The 20019-nt window shown below is 41.5% G+C and overlaps 1 protein-coding gene across 2 annotated transcripts in view; it reads left to right on the top strand.

Moving 5' to 3' along the window:
* adamts18 (ADAM metallopeptidase with thrombospondin type 1 motif, 18) overlaps positions 1–20019 on the top strand; it is a 61066-nt gene that overhangs the window by 10108 nt on the left and 30939 nt on the right. Inside the window, exons 4-12 of one of the 2 annotated variants that reach the window (XM_023429610.2) lie at positions 5768–6050; positions 7853–8067; positions 9006–9089; positions 9197–9356; positions 10659–10764; positions 11598–11735; positions 11832–11985; positions 13395–13490; positions 15387–15535. In XM_023429610.2, coding sequence (XP_023285378.1) covers positions 5768–6050; positions 7853–8067; positions 9006–9089; positions 9197–9356; positions 10659–10764; positions 11598–11735; positions 11832–11985; positions 13395–13490; positions 15387–15535 — 1385 coding nt within the window. Of the gene's footprint in view, positions 1–5767; positions 6055–7852; positions 8068–9005; positions 9090–9196; positions 9357–10658; positions 10765–11597; positions 11736–11831; positions 11986–13394; positions 13491–15386; positions 15536–20019 lie in introns of those variants that run through there. The other variant, XM_023429611.2, reaches the window with a different exon arrangement.

The following is a 20019-nucleotide window of genomic DNA, read 5'->3' as shown; positions in this document are numbered from 1 at the left end:
AACATTTTTTTCTTGTAGCTGATAGTTTCTTTTTCGTTATTGTTCTGTTTATTATTAAATTTTTGAGACCCGGGATTTTGGGAAAGTTGTGCAAAGTAAAATGAGTATTCATAGTCACTGGCTGTGACGACCTACACTTTTCATTTTCATTTTTCCAAAAGTGAATCTTGCTTCCTTTACAACATACAGTTGATTCAGCTCCTCTGGGTGTTAGGGGTGTAACTTCCCATCCATGTCTCCTCCACCTTTCCAGCCCCAGGTGCTATCACTGAGGGCTGGTTGACCTTTGCTGGAAAATTAAAAAGTTAATCGCACATATCTCCAGCACATTTATGTGCACTATTTTGTAGAATTAGGAAGTTTTAAGTCCATTTAACATTAAACTCGCATGTCATTTGCATCACAGCAGCACTGTATTTTTAAGTCAGTAAAAGTGTTAGAGCTGTGCTGTAACCCAGTTAGAGAGCAATTAACATCACTTTGAAGGAGGGCATTTCCATTTGTATGAACTGGTGTGGGAGTGGCCCTACTGTTTCCTGCTGTGTCTACATGGGATAACGAGTAGGACCCTGCCCAAAGGCTGCAAATGACAATAGACTCATCCAACACCATCAGTTTCTGCTGTCTTCCCCAGACATGCTCAGAGGGTGTCAGTAGGTTGTTCAAAGACCATTAGTGAGGCCAAACAAGGGCTGAAAAAACCCTGGGCTATTGACACATTGTGATCCTAATCAGTCATACATGAAGAGGGTCATCTAGACATGCTATGACTAATGGAGCGGCTGTAAATGGCTTGAACGGCTATGAAACACAGTCATTTGAAGCTAAAGGAGGAAAAACCCAACCAGTTTCCTGTCATGGCTGTTCAGCTCTTGTCTTCTTCTAATCCAAGATCCAAAAATTACCATCTCTACCCTACCAATTTCTTACCCCATTTTAAAGACACATAATTTCTCTTGAGCAAACTGTAATTACTCAGATTATGATTCCATTGAATAAGTTAGAAGCCTGAGGGGCCTCCTCTGCTCCTGAATGATTTTTTCCCCCCTCACCACACACTGTGTTCACATGATTCTCTGCTGAGCTGGAGTGCAGATGTTCTTTAGAGCTCAGTAATCACCAGCTTGGGGCTTCTCGCCGCTCGGCCCTAGTCTTTAACAGCATGTAAGCACTTACTCATTTGCCTTATAATATCATGGTGGGAAACCTTAAAAGAGACTGTAGTTTATACAGAGACAAGCTAAAGATGCTGTCTCCCCTGACATAAACCGTTATGTTTGCCAAAGAGACAGAGCTGCTTGTTGGAGTGGCTTGTATTGACTTTATCCAAGGAAAGGAAGAAGTCCTGAGGTAGTTTTTTTTTTTTTTTTAACCCAAGTTTTCCTCATGTTGAAAATAGTACCATTGCTGACTGGATATGACCTGGTTCAGCCTGTAATCTGTGTGTGTCTGATCTGAGTGTGTCAAGAGAAAGGTGCGAGTCTGCATGTAAACATTTGTGGAAAGTAAAGTGATGTTTAGCTCGTCCCTTTAATCTAGCAAAGTCTTACAAGTGTTAATGTGCAGAGATAACTAGAGGTCTGCTGTATCATTGCTCACTGGCCTCTCTGGTGTCTACAGACGCCCTGTCGCCCCGTAGAGTCCTGTGAAACTCTACACATCTACTTTTTCTTTACACATCATTAAATGTATAGGCCACGCACCTGAGCATTGTGTTTTCACCAGATGACAAAAAAAGAAGTTAAAAGGAGAGTTAGAGACAGGGAATAATGTTGTATATCTATAATCTGCAAGATACTCAATGTTTTTAAAGAAAATGCAAAAAATCTAAACGTTTAAGGCAAAACTTTAATTGCAGTTATGTGTTCACTGCACCTGCCGGAGATCAGCAGTGGATTCAGTAATCTCACATCTTTTACTGTACCTGTCTCTACTGATGAACGGCAAGTAGAAACAAGTATTAATTTATCACCACTGAGCAGGTATTTGATCATAGACTTAGATGCGCATTAAAGGTGCCCTCCAACAAATTAGTATAGCACCTCCACAAAGGTGGTCAAAGCAGCTGATGCCAATTTATCCTGAATTCAAGTCCCTACTAGTAAAATCACTGAATTCCTCATAATGCAGTTCTGTCGTGTGATTGGTTAGACACACATTGCTGGGTTAAATGCACACATCATTTCACAGCACAGACTTTCTGTTAACAATGAGACAAACCTGATGACATCATCAAGGTTATTTTTTTTCGGTCCTTGGAAAACTCCCTACAGAACTACAACAGTCATACAGCTGTTTCCAGAGGCTGAGTAGTACATCCCATGATGAATAAATTGACCTTGATGTGTAAAATAGTTGGAGCAACCCTATAAATTATGCATTACCATAACATCCAGCATAAATAAAGGATTATGATGCCCCCTAGTCAGACAAATACTTGAAGTACAAGCAGAGACCAGGTCTTATTTATAAATGAGAATGAACTGTGACAACGAAAGTTGAGGTACAGCATTGCTAGAAAAGGCTGCTGTCACTGGAAGATGTGTTTTTGGGGGAAGATGGCAGAAGGAAACATGAGATCCAAATGACACGCAAAACACACAACCAGTCACATGACGGTGCTGACAGATGGCTAGGAAGTGAATGATGTGAGAAAATTTAAAGAATTAAGCTGGACTTATACTTAACACAAGGAGTCAATGGATGTACCACCAGAAATACCTACAGTGTAGGTTTGGATTCATAGTTCACCATCTGTTCGTAGCACCACTGCAGCATTTATTATTATTGTACCTGATTGGGCCATGTCCTGTTGTAATTATTGTTCTCATATACTTGCAGCTCTTCTTTATCTCTTGATTTATGCTCTTTTATTCACTGTGATAAAGTGTGACGATTGCGACAGGCCGATAGTCTGCAATTGAGATGGTTATACTAGATTTACTTTAACTTCTTGTGTTGTCTTCTATATGCATCAGATACCTGCTGACCATTCACTGGCTGCGTGTGTTGTTACATTTCTGAGCAGGCAACAGCAGCAACAGCATGTTCTACAGTGCAGCTACGGCGGCTACATATGTGTATAGGTTTCGTAGCTGCGCCATAATCCCTTCATGTAGGACGATACAGGGTTGAAATGTGGTGTTGATCCATTGACGCTGTTCTACTTAAAGCAGGTGATGTTTTATTTTGGAAGGCAGGTAACTCGTACGTTTTCTTAGTTGCTCTGTCTGTGGTATTCATTAAAACATGCAGTACGTACTGACAGAAGAAAGTTTAATCTCTACACACACACACACACGCACACACACACACACACACACACACCACCATTATTACCATCCCTGCAGATGGAATTAATTTCCTGTCATTATCATCTGCTAACTCCTGGAAAAGAAAGTGGAGAGCTGGCAGATGTGGTGACGCAGAGAGAGAGAGAGACAGAGAGAGAGAGCGAGAGAGATAGAGAGAGATATAAAGCATGAATTGTAAGTTAATGATGTAACTTCAGACAGTTGGGCCTTTAGATTTATTGTTGGGTTGTGGTGGTTGCCAGGTTGGGTCATTAATAGTCATTAATTACATCTTTGTCTGATGGCAAATCATATGATATGTTCTGCAAAATCTCAAACAGAATCAGTATAATCTCATGTTTAAAAATCAGATTTTCATGTTGTCGTAATAAAGTCAGTGTGATGTTCCAAGGGTGTTGGTTGAAGGGAGGAAAACTTATGAAATAATCTCCTGGCGTTGTGAGGTGATTACACTGATATCGCTTGACAGAAGGAGCTGTCAAGAAAAAGGACACTGTTTCATTTTAAAAGGGGAATATTTGATGAGGTGTATGTTATCACAGACCACGTATGTTGTAAATGCCAGACTGAAAGACAGATGAAAAGATGGGCAAACGAGAGACGACAGCAGTGTGTGCTGATGGGTGACACCTCCTTTGACCTCCTCTAGCTCTGTTTTGAATTCCAGTCTATTTTGGGAAACTGCACTCTATTTTGCCAAGGACCTTCTCTCCCTCTCTCTCTTAATTCAAGTCTTTGATTTGATATATTTTATTCATAGCCTGGGGGAAAATTTTCTTTCCACCTTGTGCTCACAGGTTGAGCCTTTCAGAGCGATGCTGCTGGAGCAGGTAACTGTGAAGCTTGCTCAAGGTTGTTTTGGCAGGTAACGATGTGCTGGGGTTAAAGCCACTGACACCGCAGAATGAAAACTCCAAACCACTGGACCACGTGGAGCTTTCATGTAGTCAAAATAAAGAACTTCCTTGAGAACTTCCCATTGCACCATGGAGGATTGATGGAAGCAGGAGATGATTTATGGACAGATGGAAGATGTGCTTGGAAGCCGGAGAGTTAAAGAGTTGGATGGATGAAGGGATGGATGGATGGTTAGAGGGATGGATGGGGCTGATGATGGCAGCCTGCCATGTATCCAGGCACTGTTTTGACAACAAGAGCTTTGCCATGGCCTCCCCTTTGTCCTGTCTCTGTTTATTTTGCCACCTGCTAGTCTGGGGGGAATGGGGTCAGTTCAACAGGAGCAGGGTCCTGTCTCACACACACACACACACACACACACAAACACACACACACACACACAAACACACACACACACACACAAACACACACACACACACACACACACACACACACAAAGGTCAGAGGTCACTGGGTCAGTGGGTGTATGTGTGTGTTTTCAGTGAGGTATGTTTTTATGTGTTTGTGTGTGTGTGTGTGTGTGTGTGTGTGTGATTGCACAGCTATTTTGTATACATGATGTGGGTTGTGGAGTGACTTAGATAGAATCCTGTGGTCGTGTTTAAGGTTCAGTAGCTCAGTCACTCAGTTCAAAGAGCAGTTACGGCCACTTAATGAAAACAGGAAGCCAAAGCACTGAAGTTACTCTGACATTGAAGTGGTGAGCTAGACAAGTTGATTTGCTTCGTGATGTGTCTTGCAACAAAAACTACAAATATAAGCTGAATCTCCTCCAGTATAGCCTCTTCTGCAGAAGGGGAAATCAAAATAGATGTTATTAATATGCTGAGTATAGTGCAGCCATATGTGCATGTCCACATCTTTATGCTGTTTTCCAATAAAGATGACACATTAGATGAAGTTGACTGTTTCAAACCTGTGAATAAGATTAGTCAGGGTCAGGGAATAGAATCAAGTAGTGAATTAAATTTGAACATTTTTAAAAGTGCAGTGTACACTGGACAGATTTTATTTTGGAAACAAAACCAGGAACACAATGTTGTCATTATATGAATATGTCAATAACAGGCACTGCAGTATTTTCCGCTTGGAGTAAATGATGTTTTGAAGAAAAGCCCTAAACTGGACCGAACTAGTTGTGCACACAATTTAAATTTTGTTATAATCAATTAAAAACAAAAGTCAGCTCTCCATGAAAATAGTAATTTTATGCTTTACTGTCTTCCAGCTAAATTTGACATCTCTTCCTCTAAAGCAGCTGGATGCACTGTGCACATCTGCCTAATATTAGGATAGAGTGGAGGTTCTCAGTTTAGGTGGGGCTGATCTGGGCAGATTTGGAGGTGAAATGTGTGTGTGTACAGCTACACTGTATAGCACTGTCAATGCCAGGAAGTGGAGAGTATGCTGTCAAATACTAAATATTTTGCAGTAACTACCATTGAAAAATGTATCTGGAGGGATTTTTGTGGGGTTTTGTGAGTAATCTGTGGTTTTCACTTATTGTCCATGGTGTTTGTGTGTGTGTTTTCCAGTCAGGTTTGATCCGTGTGTCTCAGGAGGAGTATTTGATTGCCCCGCTACCCCAACATCTGGCTAAACAGCACAACTACAGCGTCCCCAGTGGTCACCACCCACATGTTGTCTACAAACGCTCAGCAGAACACGTTGTCCACAGAAGATCTACCAGCCCATCTAGCACCAGTTCTTCCAGACCTGACGATCCGTACCTTCATCATCATCATCAGCATCATCATCACCATGACTACCAGCATGGAAAGCTACAGCGGCAACACTTCTGCGGACACCGCAAGCAATGTATGTAAGGGAACCTTATATTCCTTATATTAACCTTTTATTCCTCCGTCACTATCTAATAATTGTGTATTAATGTTGAGGAAGTGAAGTTACTGTTATAATGAATTGTCAGTTTATTACATTCACCCTTCATGCAACACGTCATATGTCACTGATTTGACTATGGTGTGTGATGTAAATCTGAAAAATCGGGCATTTAGAGCCTTTACATTCATTAGCTATTTAATCATGTACGTCAAGAGAACACACTCTTTATTTATTCTAGCTAATTTGAAAAATACACATCTCTCCCCTGACCACCATGAATCAACATGCATCACTGGCTTGCATATGCATACATTCAGGTTAACATGCTAAATGTAATTCATTATTTTGTCACTGTTAAGTTTAAAAATATATATACATTATTATAGTGTTTGTTTTATTTAAAAACTGCATTTCAGAGTGAATGGATTGGTGAATGCATTGTTTGATGCATGGCATCTTTTCAATTTAACAGAAAAAAACCAAAGCGCAAAATAGGTGTATTAAAATCTGAATAGAAGTATTAATTTTATTTTCTTGTCACTGTTGCTTTTCAACAGATATTCCTGAGGTGCTGAGTATTTCTCCATATCCCATGGCCACTTTGAATTTGTGATGTAACATATCAAAAGGAAAATGAGATATAAAGATAGTAATCATGGGGGAATATAGAATAGATGCTTTACAAGACATCGCTATATATCATACATCAAAGCTCATCAACACATCTTCTGGTAACACATACAAAACTAAAAGAAAATCATTAGTTACAATATTACATGTACATATCCATGTACCAAATTTAAGTTTATCTCATCTCCCAGCCTTTCTTCAAGTAACTGTCTAACTGTGTATTTGTATGTGAACAGGCAACTTAGTCTGTGTGCAGTCTCCATGTTTAAAAAATCAATTTCTGTTTTTATCATACTAAGTAAATGAATAAATTCACTTTTCCTTCCCCAGACTGACAAAATGTCAATTTTCAACACTAAGTGGTGAAATACAACATCTAAACTGGGCTCATGAAGATCTTTGCTTCTAAAATAATTCTGTATAATTCACATTTTATCATTCTGTTTGTTGTTTTGGTTTATTTGGTTTAGTCTTTATGTCATTATGCCAGTGTAATTGGCTTTCAGCTTCTATTTGACATACACTATACAGGATTATTGGATGCAAATTTCTTGGATGAGGAAACCAAAAATGCAATTTTAGACAGTAGTAATTGATTTTTTTGTCTCAGTATTATCATCTATAATTAAAGCTCACATTATCATCTCCATACCAAAAAGGATTGTTCTATACAGATGCTATTCTGTCAGGGTAAACAAAGACTTGAAAAAGTAAGTAACAAAAAAATATTGTGGTGCTATTATTGTAGTGTCATCACCACTTCACAACACAATGGTGTTTAATATTTTACAGAACAGTCATGTCTTTTACTGTCTTTTAGTTGCCATTTTATTTGAGTGCATAATTATGACAAATGTATTTGAGGCCATTGTGAGAGGGATACACCAGCTACTCAACCCTCTGCCTAGGTTGCAGTTATATCTTTCTAGTGGTGAGAGGTAGGAAGCAGCATGGGGAGTGAATTTCCTGTCCTTTCAACACCCTGCTCTGCTCTTATCACCTGGCACGAGCCAGGAAAAAGACAGTTCATTCATTTGACCCTCACTGCCAAGTTCTCTCTCTCTCTCTCTCTCTCTCTGTGTCTTTGTACTTCATAACTCCCTCTGTCTCTCCTCCCTTCCGTTCTTCCCTTTTCACCCTCGTAGACGCTCCCAAGCCTCCCGCTGAGGACCGTTTCATCATGCCCGATGAGTTTGCGATGCCCGGGGTGGAAGGACCAGGAAGGGCAAAGAGATCGCCCATCAACTCCAACAGGGTGGGTGGTCTGAATGTGGAGACCCTGGTGGTGGCAGACAGGAAGTTGCTGGAAAAACACGGCAGGGACAACGTCACGACCTACGTCCTCACCGTCATGAACATGGTGAGAAGAGGGAGGAGAAGGAAAGGAGGAGGTGGCATGTAAAATACTTGACAGTAAAGAATAAGAGATGCACTGTAAATCTGTTTAACCCAGCTGTTGTTTGAATTCTTCTCCTGGCATCTAACGTGGGAGACTCTTGACAAACTGCATGGCGAGGGTCATGTGTTTGAATCCTTATGTAACTTGTGAAAGAAGAAATACCACATTCATTTTGTTTTTAAAAATGTAAAGGAAAATTCATTAGCATTGAAATGTACACTTTTGCTGCTACGGCGTTACTTGGTCTAGTATGACCTGTAGCTTGTGGTGGCTAACGTTGGCTAATATAAGCAAACTTTAGATAGATATTGTTGCCGAACAGACATTACTGAGTCAATTTGCTTCCTTTGTCTCTCTTGTGTGACATTATTCCATAATTGTTTATACTTGTTTCTCGCTAAAGTAGCTAGCTAGTAGCTAGCTTTAAATGTGGTTTTCAGAGTCTGATCAACTAGAAGTTACTGTATAAATGAAAGATGATAATTATCGCTTTGACATGTTAAAATGCTTACATGTATGCTATTTCTTTCTGCACTGTTTACCTTCTTCAACTTTAGTAATAGACAAGCTGGAAAGGCCACCAAAAGGTAGCCAGCTGATGCTGTTTCCGTTGCTCATGTGACCCTTGCCTTGCAGGTCGCTGATTCCTGATTCTGTGCTCAAGGTTTTAAAGGCACCAAGATTTGGACCTGCACCCACCTTAAATTTGGGTGCAAGAAATTTTCACAATCCAGGATGTGGATATGAGTATTAGCCTTACACACAACCTCCCTAAGGCTAAACATTACTTAGTGTTTCTCTGCAAGAGAAAAGGAGAGCATAAGCAGATCAGAAAATCATGAATGTTGGATTTGGAACAAATGGGATATTAACAAATTCTATTTCCTACTCTGTTGCAGGTTTCCAGTCTTTTCAAAGATGGCACCATTGGGACCGACATCAACATTGTGGTGGTTAGCTTGTTACTACTAGAACAAGACCCGGTGAGTAGATTCACATAATGATTCTGCAAAAATATGTTGTTTTGCACTGAAACACTGGTGACTGACACTCATTCTCTGTATCACTGTTTCTCTCGCTTCACTTCTAGCTGGGCTTGACCATAAATCACCATGCTGACCAGTCCCTCAACAGCTTCTGTCAGTGGCAGTCAGGCTTGGTGGGGAAAGGCGGCAAACGTCATGATCATGCTGTTCTCCTCACCGGACTGGACATCTGTTCCTGGAAGAACGAGCCCTGTGACACCCTGGGTAAGACCGTGCTCAGTGACAATGCTCTGTGTTGAGGGAGCTGTGTGCATTGGCAACAACTAAGAAACCCTTGTATTGGGAATGTGGTTTCAGATTTTTTGACTGCACTTTAGATGTTGTAATTTTTAGGCATGTAGACAGGTGTTGAGGTGATACTGTTGGTGTAGACGTTACAGTGAGTAGTGATGAAAATTTGACAGGTGCAAACAGGAGAGATGAGTATCCCAATCACACATACTTGGGAGTAACCCAAATGTTTTCGCAATTCTTTTTTTGGCATTTTGCCTTTCTTGCATGGTAATGGTGTAGATGCAGGAAGGAAACATGGAGAGAGAGGAGGTTATGACCTGCAATGGAATTCCCCGGGCAGAAATGCAAACATCATCTTGATCAGCTGACACTCTGGAGGAAAAGAGCTCATTAAAAAGTATCCTGCCATGGTTGTCTGTCAAATGCATTTGAAAAAGACCTGGGTCTCGATAGGCAAGATGAAAAATCTGCAACAAAGTGACAAATTTTGAGCAAGAACCAAGGTCCACCATGTCAGAAGTGACCAGTGTGCTTTAGGGTGACAAGGGTAATTAATCTTACAGCTTGTAGGAACAAGATGCAGCTGGATCAACAACAATGCAGCCAACTCATCCTGGCTAATATCATCATATTGAATTCACACGAATAAATGCTCGTAATGTCAGGGCAGCAGTTTATCTTGTTATCTCATTTACTACTGGGGTATAAAAGATGAAAAGTGACTCAAAAGTGACTCTCTGCCAGCGTTGTTAAAGCTTGACATTGTTTCTTGAAGTCACAGGTACATTCAGCAACCACATATTGATGTTCCTACTGTGCATGCTGTTATTCTTGGGTCCATTACCAGAAAATAGGAAAAAACAATGATCACAACTGAATATTTTGTCAGCTTGTCACAGTAAATCCCAAGGTTAGGATCACTTATCTTCCCCTAAATATTGTCAGGTCCATTATGAGCAGTAGTCCTATAAACTGATCAGTTATCAAAGTCTGATCGGTGAGCCAGGCTTGTGAGGTAGCACTTTGCAGCTGGTGTGAAATTCCCCTCCAGACGTGCAAGTACGTGAATGCATTTGTTACAGATATTTGTTGGCTGCCAAATCTGTTCGAGGTTTCAGCAGAAAGAATGTGCTCAGAAACAAGAGGATTCTATGTTAGAGATGTGAGGTTGGATTTTGTTAACCTTTGGCTTTGTATGCAGTCAGTATGTTACAGTTAATAACCAAATATCTCCTACTCCTCCTAACACCTTATCTGTCTTTGTCTGTGCAGGTTTTGCCCCCATCAGTGGCATGTGCAGTAAGTACAGGAGTTGTACCATCAATGAAGACACAGGACTGGGCTTGGCTTTCACCATCGCTCACGAGTCTGGACACAAGTATGTTTAGCAAAAACTGCATTGAGGGCGTCACATAAATTCACTTGTGAGCACAAACTTTCTGAGTGTCATAGCTGTAAAGCTGCTTTCTCTAAGTTGACAACAACACTGACAGAAATTGTGCAAGTGACTTAAAACAGTGTCAGATGTTTAGAGCAGTGCACTGTACCAGTCTTTGTACTGGCTCTGTGCTGCACGTGGATGTAATGAATCTATATTAAATGAAATGAACATGGTCTGATTTAAAGAAACAAATACGCTGTGGAATAAAAGCATTACGTTAGAGCACTACTTCATCCATTCCATGACACTTTATGAGAGAATAATGGAAACTGCCTGAGGCAGCACAACTCCGTGTTTGTGTTTATACGTTTTTTATTGAGATAGAAGTTTATTTTGATATTTGCAGATTTCTGTTTGTCTGGGAACAAATTGTTTTTCATTAATACACTCAGGTGATAACATGTCAGAATATCTATAAGCTGAAGTGTCCTAATGAATTTGGTCAGCTGAATAGAACATGGGTCTAGACCTAAAACTGATAAATTAGCAAAGAAGTAATTGTTAAACATATGACACATTGTAGTAATGACTCAGTTCAACCAAATATATTTTCATTGTATGACATAGTATAACTTAAAAAAAGTGGGCAAACGATGACATCACTTTTATCATCACAGGGGAAACTGTCAAGATCAATAAAAATCAAATAGCTGAAATTCACCTGTTGCTGCTTCTCATTTGAAGTTCTTATCTTTGAATGACTTGTTTCACTATGATACTATGACGACGTGTGAACCTAATGTCACCTATTTCTCTTCATTTTTCTCCAGTTTTGGGATGATCCACGATGGGGAGGGCAACCCTTGTCGCAAGACCGAAGGCAACATTATGTCTCCCACTCTGGCTGGAAACAACGGGGTCTTCTCCTGGTCCACCTGCAGCCGACAGTACCTCAGCCGCTTCCTTGGGTTAGGCCTGACACACACACATACGGTGTCAAATTTGCGTGTCAGTTTTTGTTGCTTTCTTTCTGACTGACACGGGTGGTGTGCTGTGTTCACCAGAACAGCCCAGGCATCCTGTCTGGTGGACGAGCCCAGGCAGATCGGTCAGTACAAGTACCCTGAACAGCTCCCGGGCCAGTTGTACGACGCTGACACGCAGTGCAAGTGGCAGTTTGGCTCAAAGGCGAAACTATGCAGCCTTGACTTTGTCAAGGTGGGATACGTATGAATTTTAAACATGATTTTCATTTGTTGTCATTTTATTTACTTTGAAACCATTTAAAGCTTCAATTTGTAAGTTTTGCTAATGCTACATAGCCAGGGTTAGCATTAATAGCTGTTTACTTAGCAGACAAGAAGGAACGTTGTCAGTTCGGCACCAACCGTCATTCCTTTACTTGCCAAGAGCTGTCTCATTCCTCTCTCATTGAAGTCATTCCTACAATAGATCCTCAAACTAACCGTGTCTTGTGCAGTTACACAGAACCAAAGTTGAATAGTCCTGGTTTTACATAGACCTCAACAATTGTAAATCAGTTCATTCATGCGTCTCTGCCTAAACCAAGATGCACTAGATGAGTCTCCACTAATGAGATGTGGCACTCAGATCATATAGGGGCTGCACTTGTTTGCTTTACAGTGCCAGTAAATTGGCACTTTATTAATTAGCATGATATTTGCACAACAACTTTAAACCCCCCACATGTGACCCTCCATTAAAATGCATTCTATCTTTTGAATGGGAATCACCCCCCAACCTCCCCCCATGTACCCCCCTGAATCCCTGTGGTCTTGGTATAAGCCTTTATGTTCGGTGCATTCAGTGATGTTGATTCACATGTAAATGCTGTTTAAAATACTCCAGGCTTTCCTCTTGCAGGGCTGTAATTGCTGGGAAATCGTGTATATGACACATTAGCACACATGACATGGCCTTGGCTATTCACGACTTATTCACGACTCCAAATCCCTGCTATGTTCCCCTAAAAGAAGACCAAATACTACATCTGCATTTCTTAGACCTGTGTGCTAGTCAGTGGGTGGTAAATTAATCTACACACTGATTGACTGAGGATTTGGGGCTACCTTTCACACTTTTTCTCCCTGTTTTTTTTTTTTTTTTGGCCCTGATGGGCTCATGTAGAATGATTTTCAGTATGGCGGTGTGGCTGTCAGCCACCTGCTCCGTGTCATAGAAGTGAGGACAAAGACTCAACACACACCAGAGCTGTCTCTCCTGCTCTTACCCTCCCTCCTTTCTAGTTTCTCTCCCGTTGCCAGTTGCAGTTGGGCGGGTTGCCAGACTCTGCCGCCTGTCTCTCGACCTTGGCTCTCCCTCTGTGCTCACTCGCTCGCTCTGTCTCTGTATTGTTGGGTCAGATGACACATACAATTATAGCCCGTTTCATTAAAGAAGTACAGTGATTAGATTTGACACAGACGCTTTGTGGAGAAGCTTATTCCCAGTTATCGCGGCGGTGGGGGCTTATCCACCAGCATGATGGTGGTCCTGGCAAGAAGCAGGTGCTGTCAGGTCAGGGAAGAGGAAAGAGGGGAGGGACATGATGCAAAGGTGCCAAAACTGAAAACTTCCTGTATATCTGTGTGTGTCTCCTTTGACAGGACATCTGTAAGTCGCTGTGGTGTCATCGCACAGGACACCGATGTGAGACCAAGTTCATGCCCGCTGCAGAAGGAACCAGCTGCGGTCCAGACATGGTGAGGAAATGTGAATCACAATAGCCAATTACTCATTCTGAAGACTGACAGTTTTACTTACTGATGCAATTACACACCAAGCAAACATTTCTAATAATAATGACAATAATAAGAATAATCTTTATTTATAGAGTTACAAAGTGCAAAATAAAACCAAAATCATGAGATAACTAGAAGGGCACTCACAAGGTGCAGTCCTCCGCCAAGGCCAGTCTCAAACAACTTACACCAGACTTCCGAGAAACAAAATTCCAATTCATAGTAAATGATCTGGATCTGCCCCAAAATTTAATGGCTTCCCTGGCTCATCCTCCATTCCTCCACCAAATTCAGTCCAAATCGGTTCTTCATCTTTTCCATTACACTGCTGACAAACAAACACACAAACAAACAGACACAGGTGACAACCTAACATCCTTGGCAGAGAGAAGTAGTGATAAATGGACAAGTATCAACCAAACAGTGTCTCCTTTTGTGTATGAACAAGCATGGACAACACAATCCAGAGGATAAGAAACAGATTCTGATATTTGGGTGAAAAGAGTGAAAGATGGGTGAAAAATGATACTTTGACTATAATTATGATTGATTACAACTCTTGGTCTTAGGCCAACATTCCTATTGCTAATAAAAACGCATACTTAAAAAATTCATTGATGAGATTTGGTCCGAACAGAAGGAACATCAGCAGTGAGGTGATTTTAAAAGACTAGTTTGACATTTAGGGAAAATACACTTCACATTCTTGCCAGCTAAGCCTAGCTTAGTGTAGTTACTTTGCTGGAATCTTTGCTGGTTACCTCGTTTGCATCCTCATGGTGACAACACAATTCAAGTCAATACATAGTCTAGCAAATGACCCCTCGTAAAACCACAATTTCACATTTATATACTTTGGTTTTTGTACATATTAAACAAACAAATTAGTGCATTGCATTTTCCCTATGTTTCCAGTTTTTGTGTTAAGCTAAGATAACTGGTTGCTGGTGGCAGCTTCATATTTACTGCACAAACACGACAGTTTTATTGGTCTAACTCACTGTAAGAGAGCCAATAATCGTCCTTTCAGCAAATCCCCACAAATTAGTCAGCGTAGTTTAGTTAGGGCAAACCTCAAAATTATTACCCATCAGTCCATTGTAAACATCCATCGCAATTTACAGACCCACTTCCTGGTTCAGCTTTGATCTACTGTAAAGTGTGTAATGAGGGATGGTTTAGGTAATCTGTCCAAACTGTTGGCATGTTTACAGCCTGTCTGAACATCTGACTCATTTCTTGCCACAGCTGCCTTTGTTATGGTGATGTCATCGTGTTTCTAGATTACATTCACTGAGTTAATGTTTTGATAACAAATAAAAATAATGGCTATCAGTATAAGAAATAATTTGTAATAAACTGCAATAGTACTTTACATATATATGTACTTATAAATATTTATATATTTATTTATGTCTATTTATTTGGTCACTCATTCGATTAAAAGAAAATTACTAATATCAATAAATACTCGGACGGATAAGTATCCATCCCCGCTGCTCATACTTGTTTGTACCTGCAGAAGTATTTTTGTATCGTCATTTCTCTCAGCTGGACACAGCGGCTGCGCCCCTTCATATATCGAAAGCTGATATTTAGAAAGAGAGAGAGGCGATGATGTGTGTGAGCGCAGGGTTTGGCTTGGATCGGCTCGGGTGTGGTGCACAGTGTATCTGTACGTGTGTCTTTTGGCTGCAGCTAGAGAGTCTTAGTGTCCAGGTGTGGTGCTGGGCATTTGTCCAAACCAGGAAACTCAGGCAAGACGCCTGGGCCAACACTTGAGTTCTGATAAAAAAGCCATTTCTGTGTGTCTTATTCTCTTCTCCTCTTTTATTTACTTCTTTCTCTTGTCTGCAGTGGTGTCGGCGAGGCCAGTGTGTTAAATATGGGGAGCATGGTCCCAGGGCGGTCCATGGCCAGTGGTCAGCCTGGTCCCAGTGGTCCGACTGCTCCAGGACCTGTGGAGGAGGGGTCATGTACAGGGAGCGCTCCTGCTCCAGCCCAAGGTATACACCCTTGCAGTCTTGCATAGTCCTCTAATCTGATTCATCACCTCCTTTTTAATGTTTATAGATAGTTTAAGTAGCCACGCAGATGACAAAGTGATTCATGTTGTCATGTGGCTTCTAATACAGTGAAAATCTGAGCCGCGGTTTGGGCCAGAAAGTAATTCTTGAAGGTCTCGCGTCCCAAAAATTCTTCCTTTCTGAACACCTGAATGCGCTGTCTGCCAGGTAGCTGTCAGCAAAGACATGCACACACATACTGTCCATGCACACACACACACATGCGCCTGATAACGGCTCTCATCAGTCAGGCTGACAGTCCAGACAGACAGACTATCTCTCCCTGTGCTCCAGACGAGGAAAACCTCCTAATAGCATGCTCTTTTCTCTGAAAGCTGCCAAGACGGTCGGCAAACGTCCCCTATTGCTGCTCACTCACACAAACATAATTCTACATAATTCTGCAGACCCAGATCCCACAGTGCATATCTCTTTGTTAGTAAAAGGGCTCTGTGCATGTCATTACACTCACGTGAAAGATTTTTTTTTTTTTTCAGTTTTAATGTTGTGTTTCATAACAGACATACAGTACAATCCCTTGTTGATGTTCCCCACATCACATAAGAGATTTATTTGATGTTTTTAAGACTTTATTTTACTTTCATACAATATATAATAGATTTATTGCTTTTGGTCTGTCACTACGGGGATTGATCAAATAATTGATAGTCTGAGTCTGCAGTTAGTTAGCTACCCCCCACAACACTGCTCTTTAAATTTCATACAGGACAAGTGGGATGTCCGCAATGGGATATTTAGAGAAAGGATTAATTTCCTGATCATTCATGCCATTTCTCTGCCTTTACTGTGCAGTACAGTATGTGTAATCCATCAACCAAAGCTACACTTACAGAGACCTTGACAAACACTGACGTTATGTTGCAATTAAACGCAGTGTTTGAACGAGAACAAGTGAAGGGTTTAAAATCGTCTCCTTGAAGAGTGTTTATACAAGCAATTTCCTCCATACTGTAACACAGGGACGCTCATGATGGGGATGGTGGAACCAATTAACTGTTTTTATATTTTCGCTCGAGGGAGCAACCAACAAGAAACTTAACAGAAATTCCTCGACAGCAACTCTGATGTTTTTCCTTGTTGTGCTTCTATCCAACTGTCAAGTGGATTTTAATTTCTCTTGATGTTTAGTTAAAAAAAAAAACATAGGAGGAATTGACATGTGGATCTACAACAATTAAAGGAAACAGCATTGCCACATAGAACTTCTATTCATGCGTGAGCACACACACACCCAAACATACTGTACAACTAGACTCTCATACCACGGTAAGTTTCCAGTAGGATCATGGCTAATGGCTAACATCCAAGGCCGCTGCACCACACTGATTGGTGGACAGCTCTCAAACTGCTGATTGGTTTGCACTGTTAATGATTGCCATCATTTAGGAATTAGTCATAGCAGGTTAGATCATAGTGGCACGTCACATCCAATCCTATATGTACACACAGACTCATGTGTCTCCCTGTGTTTAAGTGCAGGTGAGATGATACTAGGGACACAGTTGCTCTCTTCATTACTGCTGCCCCCGTGTCTTTCAGCCAAGAGAATGAACAATATGACTTCATACCATCATCTGCCATGCCACATCGTCGTTCCCTCAGCCTCCATGGTTGGGTCACATACATAGGAGTTTACACAGAGAACAATATAATGCAATTTAATAGACAGCCTCAAGAAGTTAGAGTTGAATCGAAACAATAAGTGCTAATGAACTAACTGATATCTCAACTGCTTATCGTGCTTCAGCTGACATTTCAACAGCTTTCATCTCATACAATTCAACTACTTTCAGTGCCTATACATAAACTGATAGTTTCACTGCTTTCACCTCTTTATTCTCCACCCGAGTTCCTCTGCTTTCAGTGATTACACTTCATCTACTCTACATCTCATCTCCTTTCAATATGCTTCAACGGATACCTCAGACTCTTTCAAGTGTTAGGTTCTCAAAATTCCTCAGTTCCTCTAACTTCCAATTTCTACTGTTTGTACGCAAGATACTTGAACTGCTTTCAGTGTTGACCCTTCAGCTGACACTCGATGGCCTTTGTCTTTCAGTTTATTCACTTGAACGTGCACTAATTTGTTTCACTCCAAGGTCAGTGTATCACCTGCACTCTGGTGATTTCAGCTCCTTTCACCTTGTTCCAGCCCTTTCACTCCAACTGATTATGCCTCCAACTTTTCTCAGGGCTTACATTTAAATTCATACTTCAATTTGGATCATTGCTTACATTTACTCTGACAATTCCACTTCTTCCAGTTATTGTGTTTTGACTGCCAGAGGAAGTGGGTGTGCCGCATTTCTGCTGCCACCACGTTTAAATTTTCTCCAGAAAATTCAGCCTTTTCTAGTTTGACATTTTCTTCTTAAACCATTAATGAGTCTATTCAGATTTCCACAGACTTCTACTACACTGTCCTCTTTACTCCACTGGCTTCATCAGCGCGTACTTAACAGCCAGGCAGATACTGATGTGGCCGTTCTGTCCGTCACAGCCGACTTGTCTCCTAATCCCTGTGAGGGATCAAAGACGTTTTCAGAGGCAGACCGGCCCTCATATGATACACATTATACACCATGACTGGCAGACCAAAAAGGGCCACAGAGCCCTTTAAACCAGGTTAGCTGTCAAGTTCATTTATCATTCCTGTGGCACTAAAGAGCGCTTTGTAGCAGCTGCTGCTGAAGAATGGGTTGATGCTGCTAAACGGTGAGTTATGGGGTCAGCGAGCCAGACAGAGGATGTGAAGATGGTGAGGTTGAAATATTAAATCCACTAACGCCAAGTCATGATATCATTATCATAATACATACAATGGGCCAAACAGTTGTCAGATCCAATGTGAAAACAATACAATTAGACTGGGATATGTCTTAATATGACATCTCTTCACTTCCATTGCCATATTGTCAACCCCACCACCCCAACACACACCTCCACCACAAGAATTCACACACTTCATCAACACACTTTTTCCCAGCTGCACCATGTACCCCTGAGTCACGTTTTAGTCCCTGACTCATGACATTCAGAGTGCGTTTGTCCCCAGTAATCTCTGCGATTATTTTGGCAGAGCCCCTCTGCTCTTAATCTGAGCAGAACAAGGAGGATTAGCCTGAATCTGACAGCTTGTCTCTAATGTCATCTTCACCCCCAAACTGAACTGTCTGGACAGTCTGGGGTGTCACTGTTAAATCTCTGGAAAGATCAATGACGCTTGACACATTTTAAACAATTAGATTCCTGCCAAACTTGCAGTCTACAGCATAAATTACATGTAGGTTTAGCCCTATAAAATCCTGATTTTTAAGTTTAGCTAGTAGAAATGACAGCTTTACCTCTCCTCTACTACAAAATCTTCTCCCAGCAGGAGCAGCCTTGAAGATGGTTCATTTGATTCGGCACAAACTCATCCATTTTACAAGGCAAGCATGTATCTTTTGCTCAAGTCTTGTAAAGGAGTTTCTTTGGGATCTGCCAATTAAACTTTTCCCTTCAAGGAGTTTCTCCAAGACGGAAAATGAATCTTCTCCTCCTCCCTCTCTCCCTCCATCTCCCTCCCAGCTCCTCCGTTCGCCGTAGACCACCTGCCAGATCAAACACAGTCAACCTAATCCTCACCAACAAGCCTGGGAGATTAGGCTCGCGATCTTGACCTGGTTTTGTAGGGAGCACATTTTGTCACACACTTGATTTAAAGGGAGTGGGGGGGGGGGGGGGGGGGGGGTGATGGTGCTTAGATAGGCCCCTGTTCGGTGGAGTCTCCCGGTTGACTTGTGAAGGTGTTTCACGGGGGTTAGGCCCGAAGCATGGCAGCAGAATGAGGATCTATGTGGGAAATCACGAGAGGGGCAGGGAGAGAGCAGGTGACTCAAGAACAAGACAAGACTAGACATGGTGACCTCTGACCCACAGGAGTTCGGTCTCAGCTTCTGCTGCCGGGCAGATTTACTGAGCTCCCGGGACATTTAAGCATCCTTAAGGGTCTTGAAGGCTGCGTCGGGGCTGGGTGTTGAGACAGAAGAGGAATGACTGAAACACAAACCAAAACACTTGTCATATCTGGTTTCTGTCTTGTTCTTGTAAGTAGATTTACAGTTGCAATGAGATGATCTAGGGAGAGGAGACTAAAGGGTGTAGAAGAGAAATGAGGAGTATTGTGAAACTCAGGGCCAGATGTCCATGCTCCATGAATTGCATTCAACTCCCTTCTCAAGTAAACTGTCCATCTCCTGTCCTCCTCTGATCAGAAGGCCTTGACTGACGAAGTATACGGTGTAGTTCCCCCAATGGCCTGACATAAGCACATTACCATATGGGTTGCGTTTGTCTGCCGCTAAGTCTTAATAGGATCAGGACTATGAAAACCTGGGCCAAACCCCCCACCCCACCCCCCA

The sequence above is a fragment of the Seriola lalandi genome, unplaced genomic scaffold (genome assembly GCF_002814215.2).
Source record: "Seriola lalandi dorsalis isolate HSWRI2012SDOR001 ecotype SW California unplaced genomic scaffold, Sedor1 jcf7180002054898, whole genome shotgun sequence".
In the NCBI taxonomy this organism is placed as follows: domain Eukaryota; kingdom Metazoa; phylum Chordata; class Actinopteri; order Carangiformes; family Carangidae; genus Seriola; species Seriola lalandi.
The sequence above is the reverse complement of the archived record's forward strand: the minus strand, read 5'-3'. Positions and strand labels throughout refer to the sequence as shown.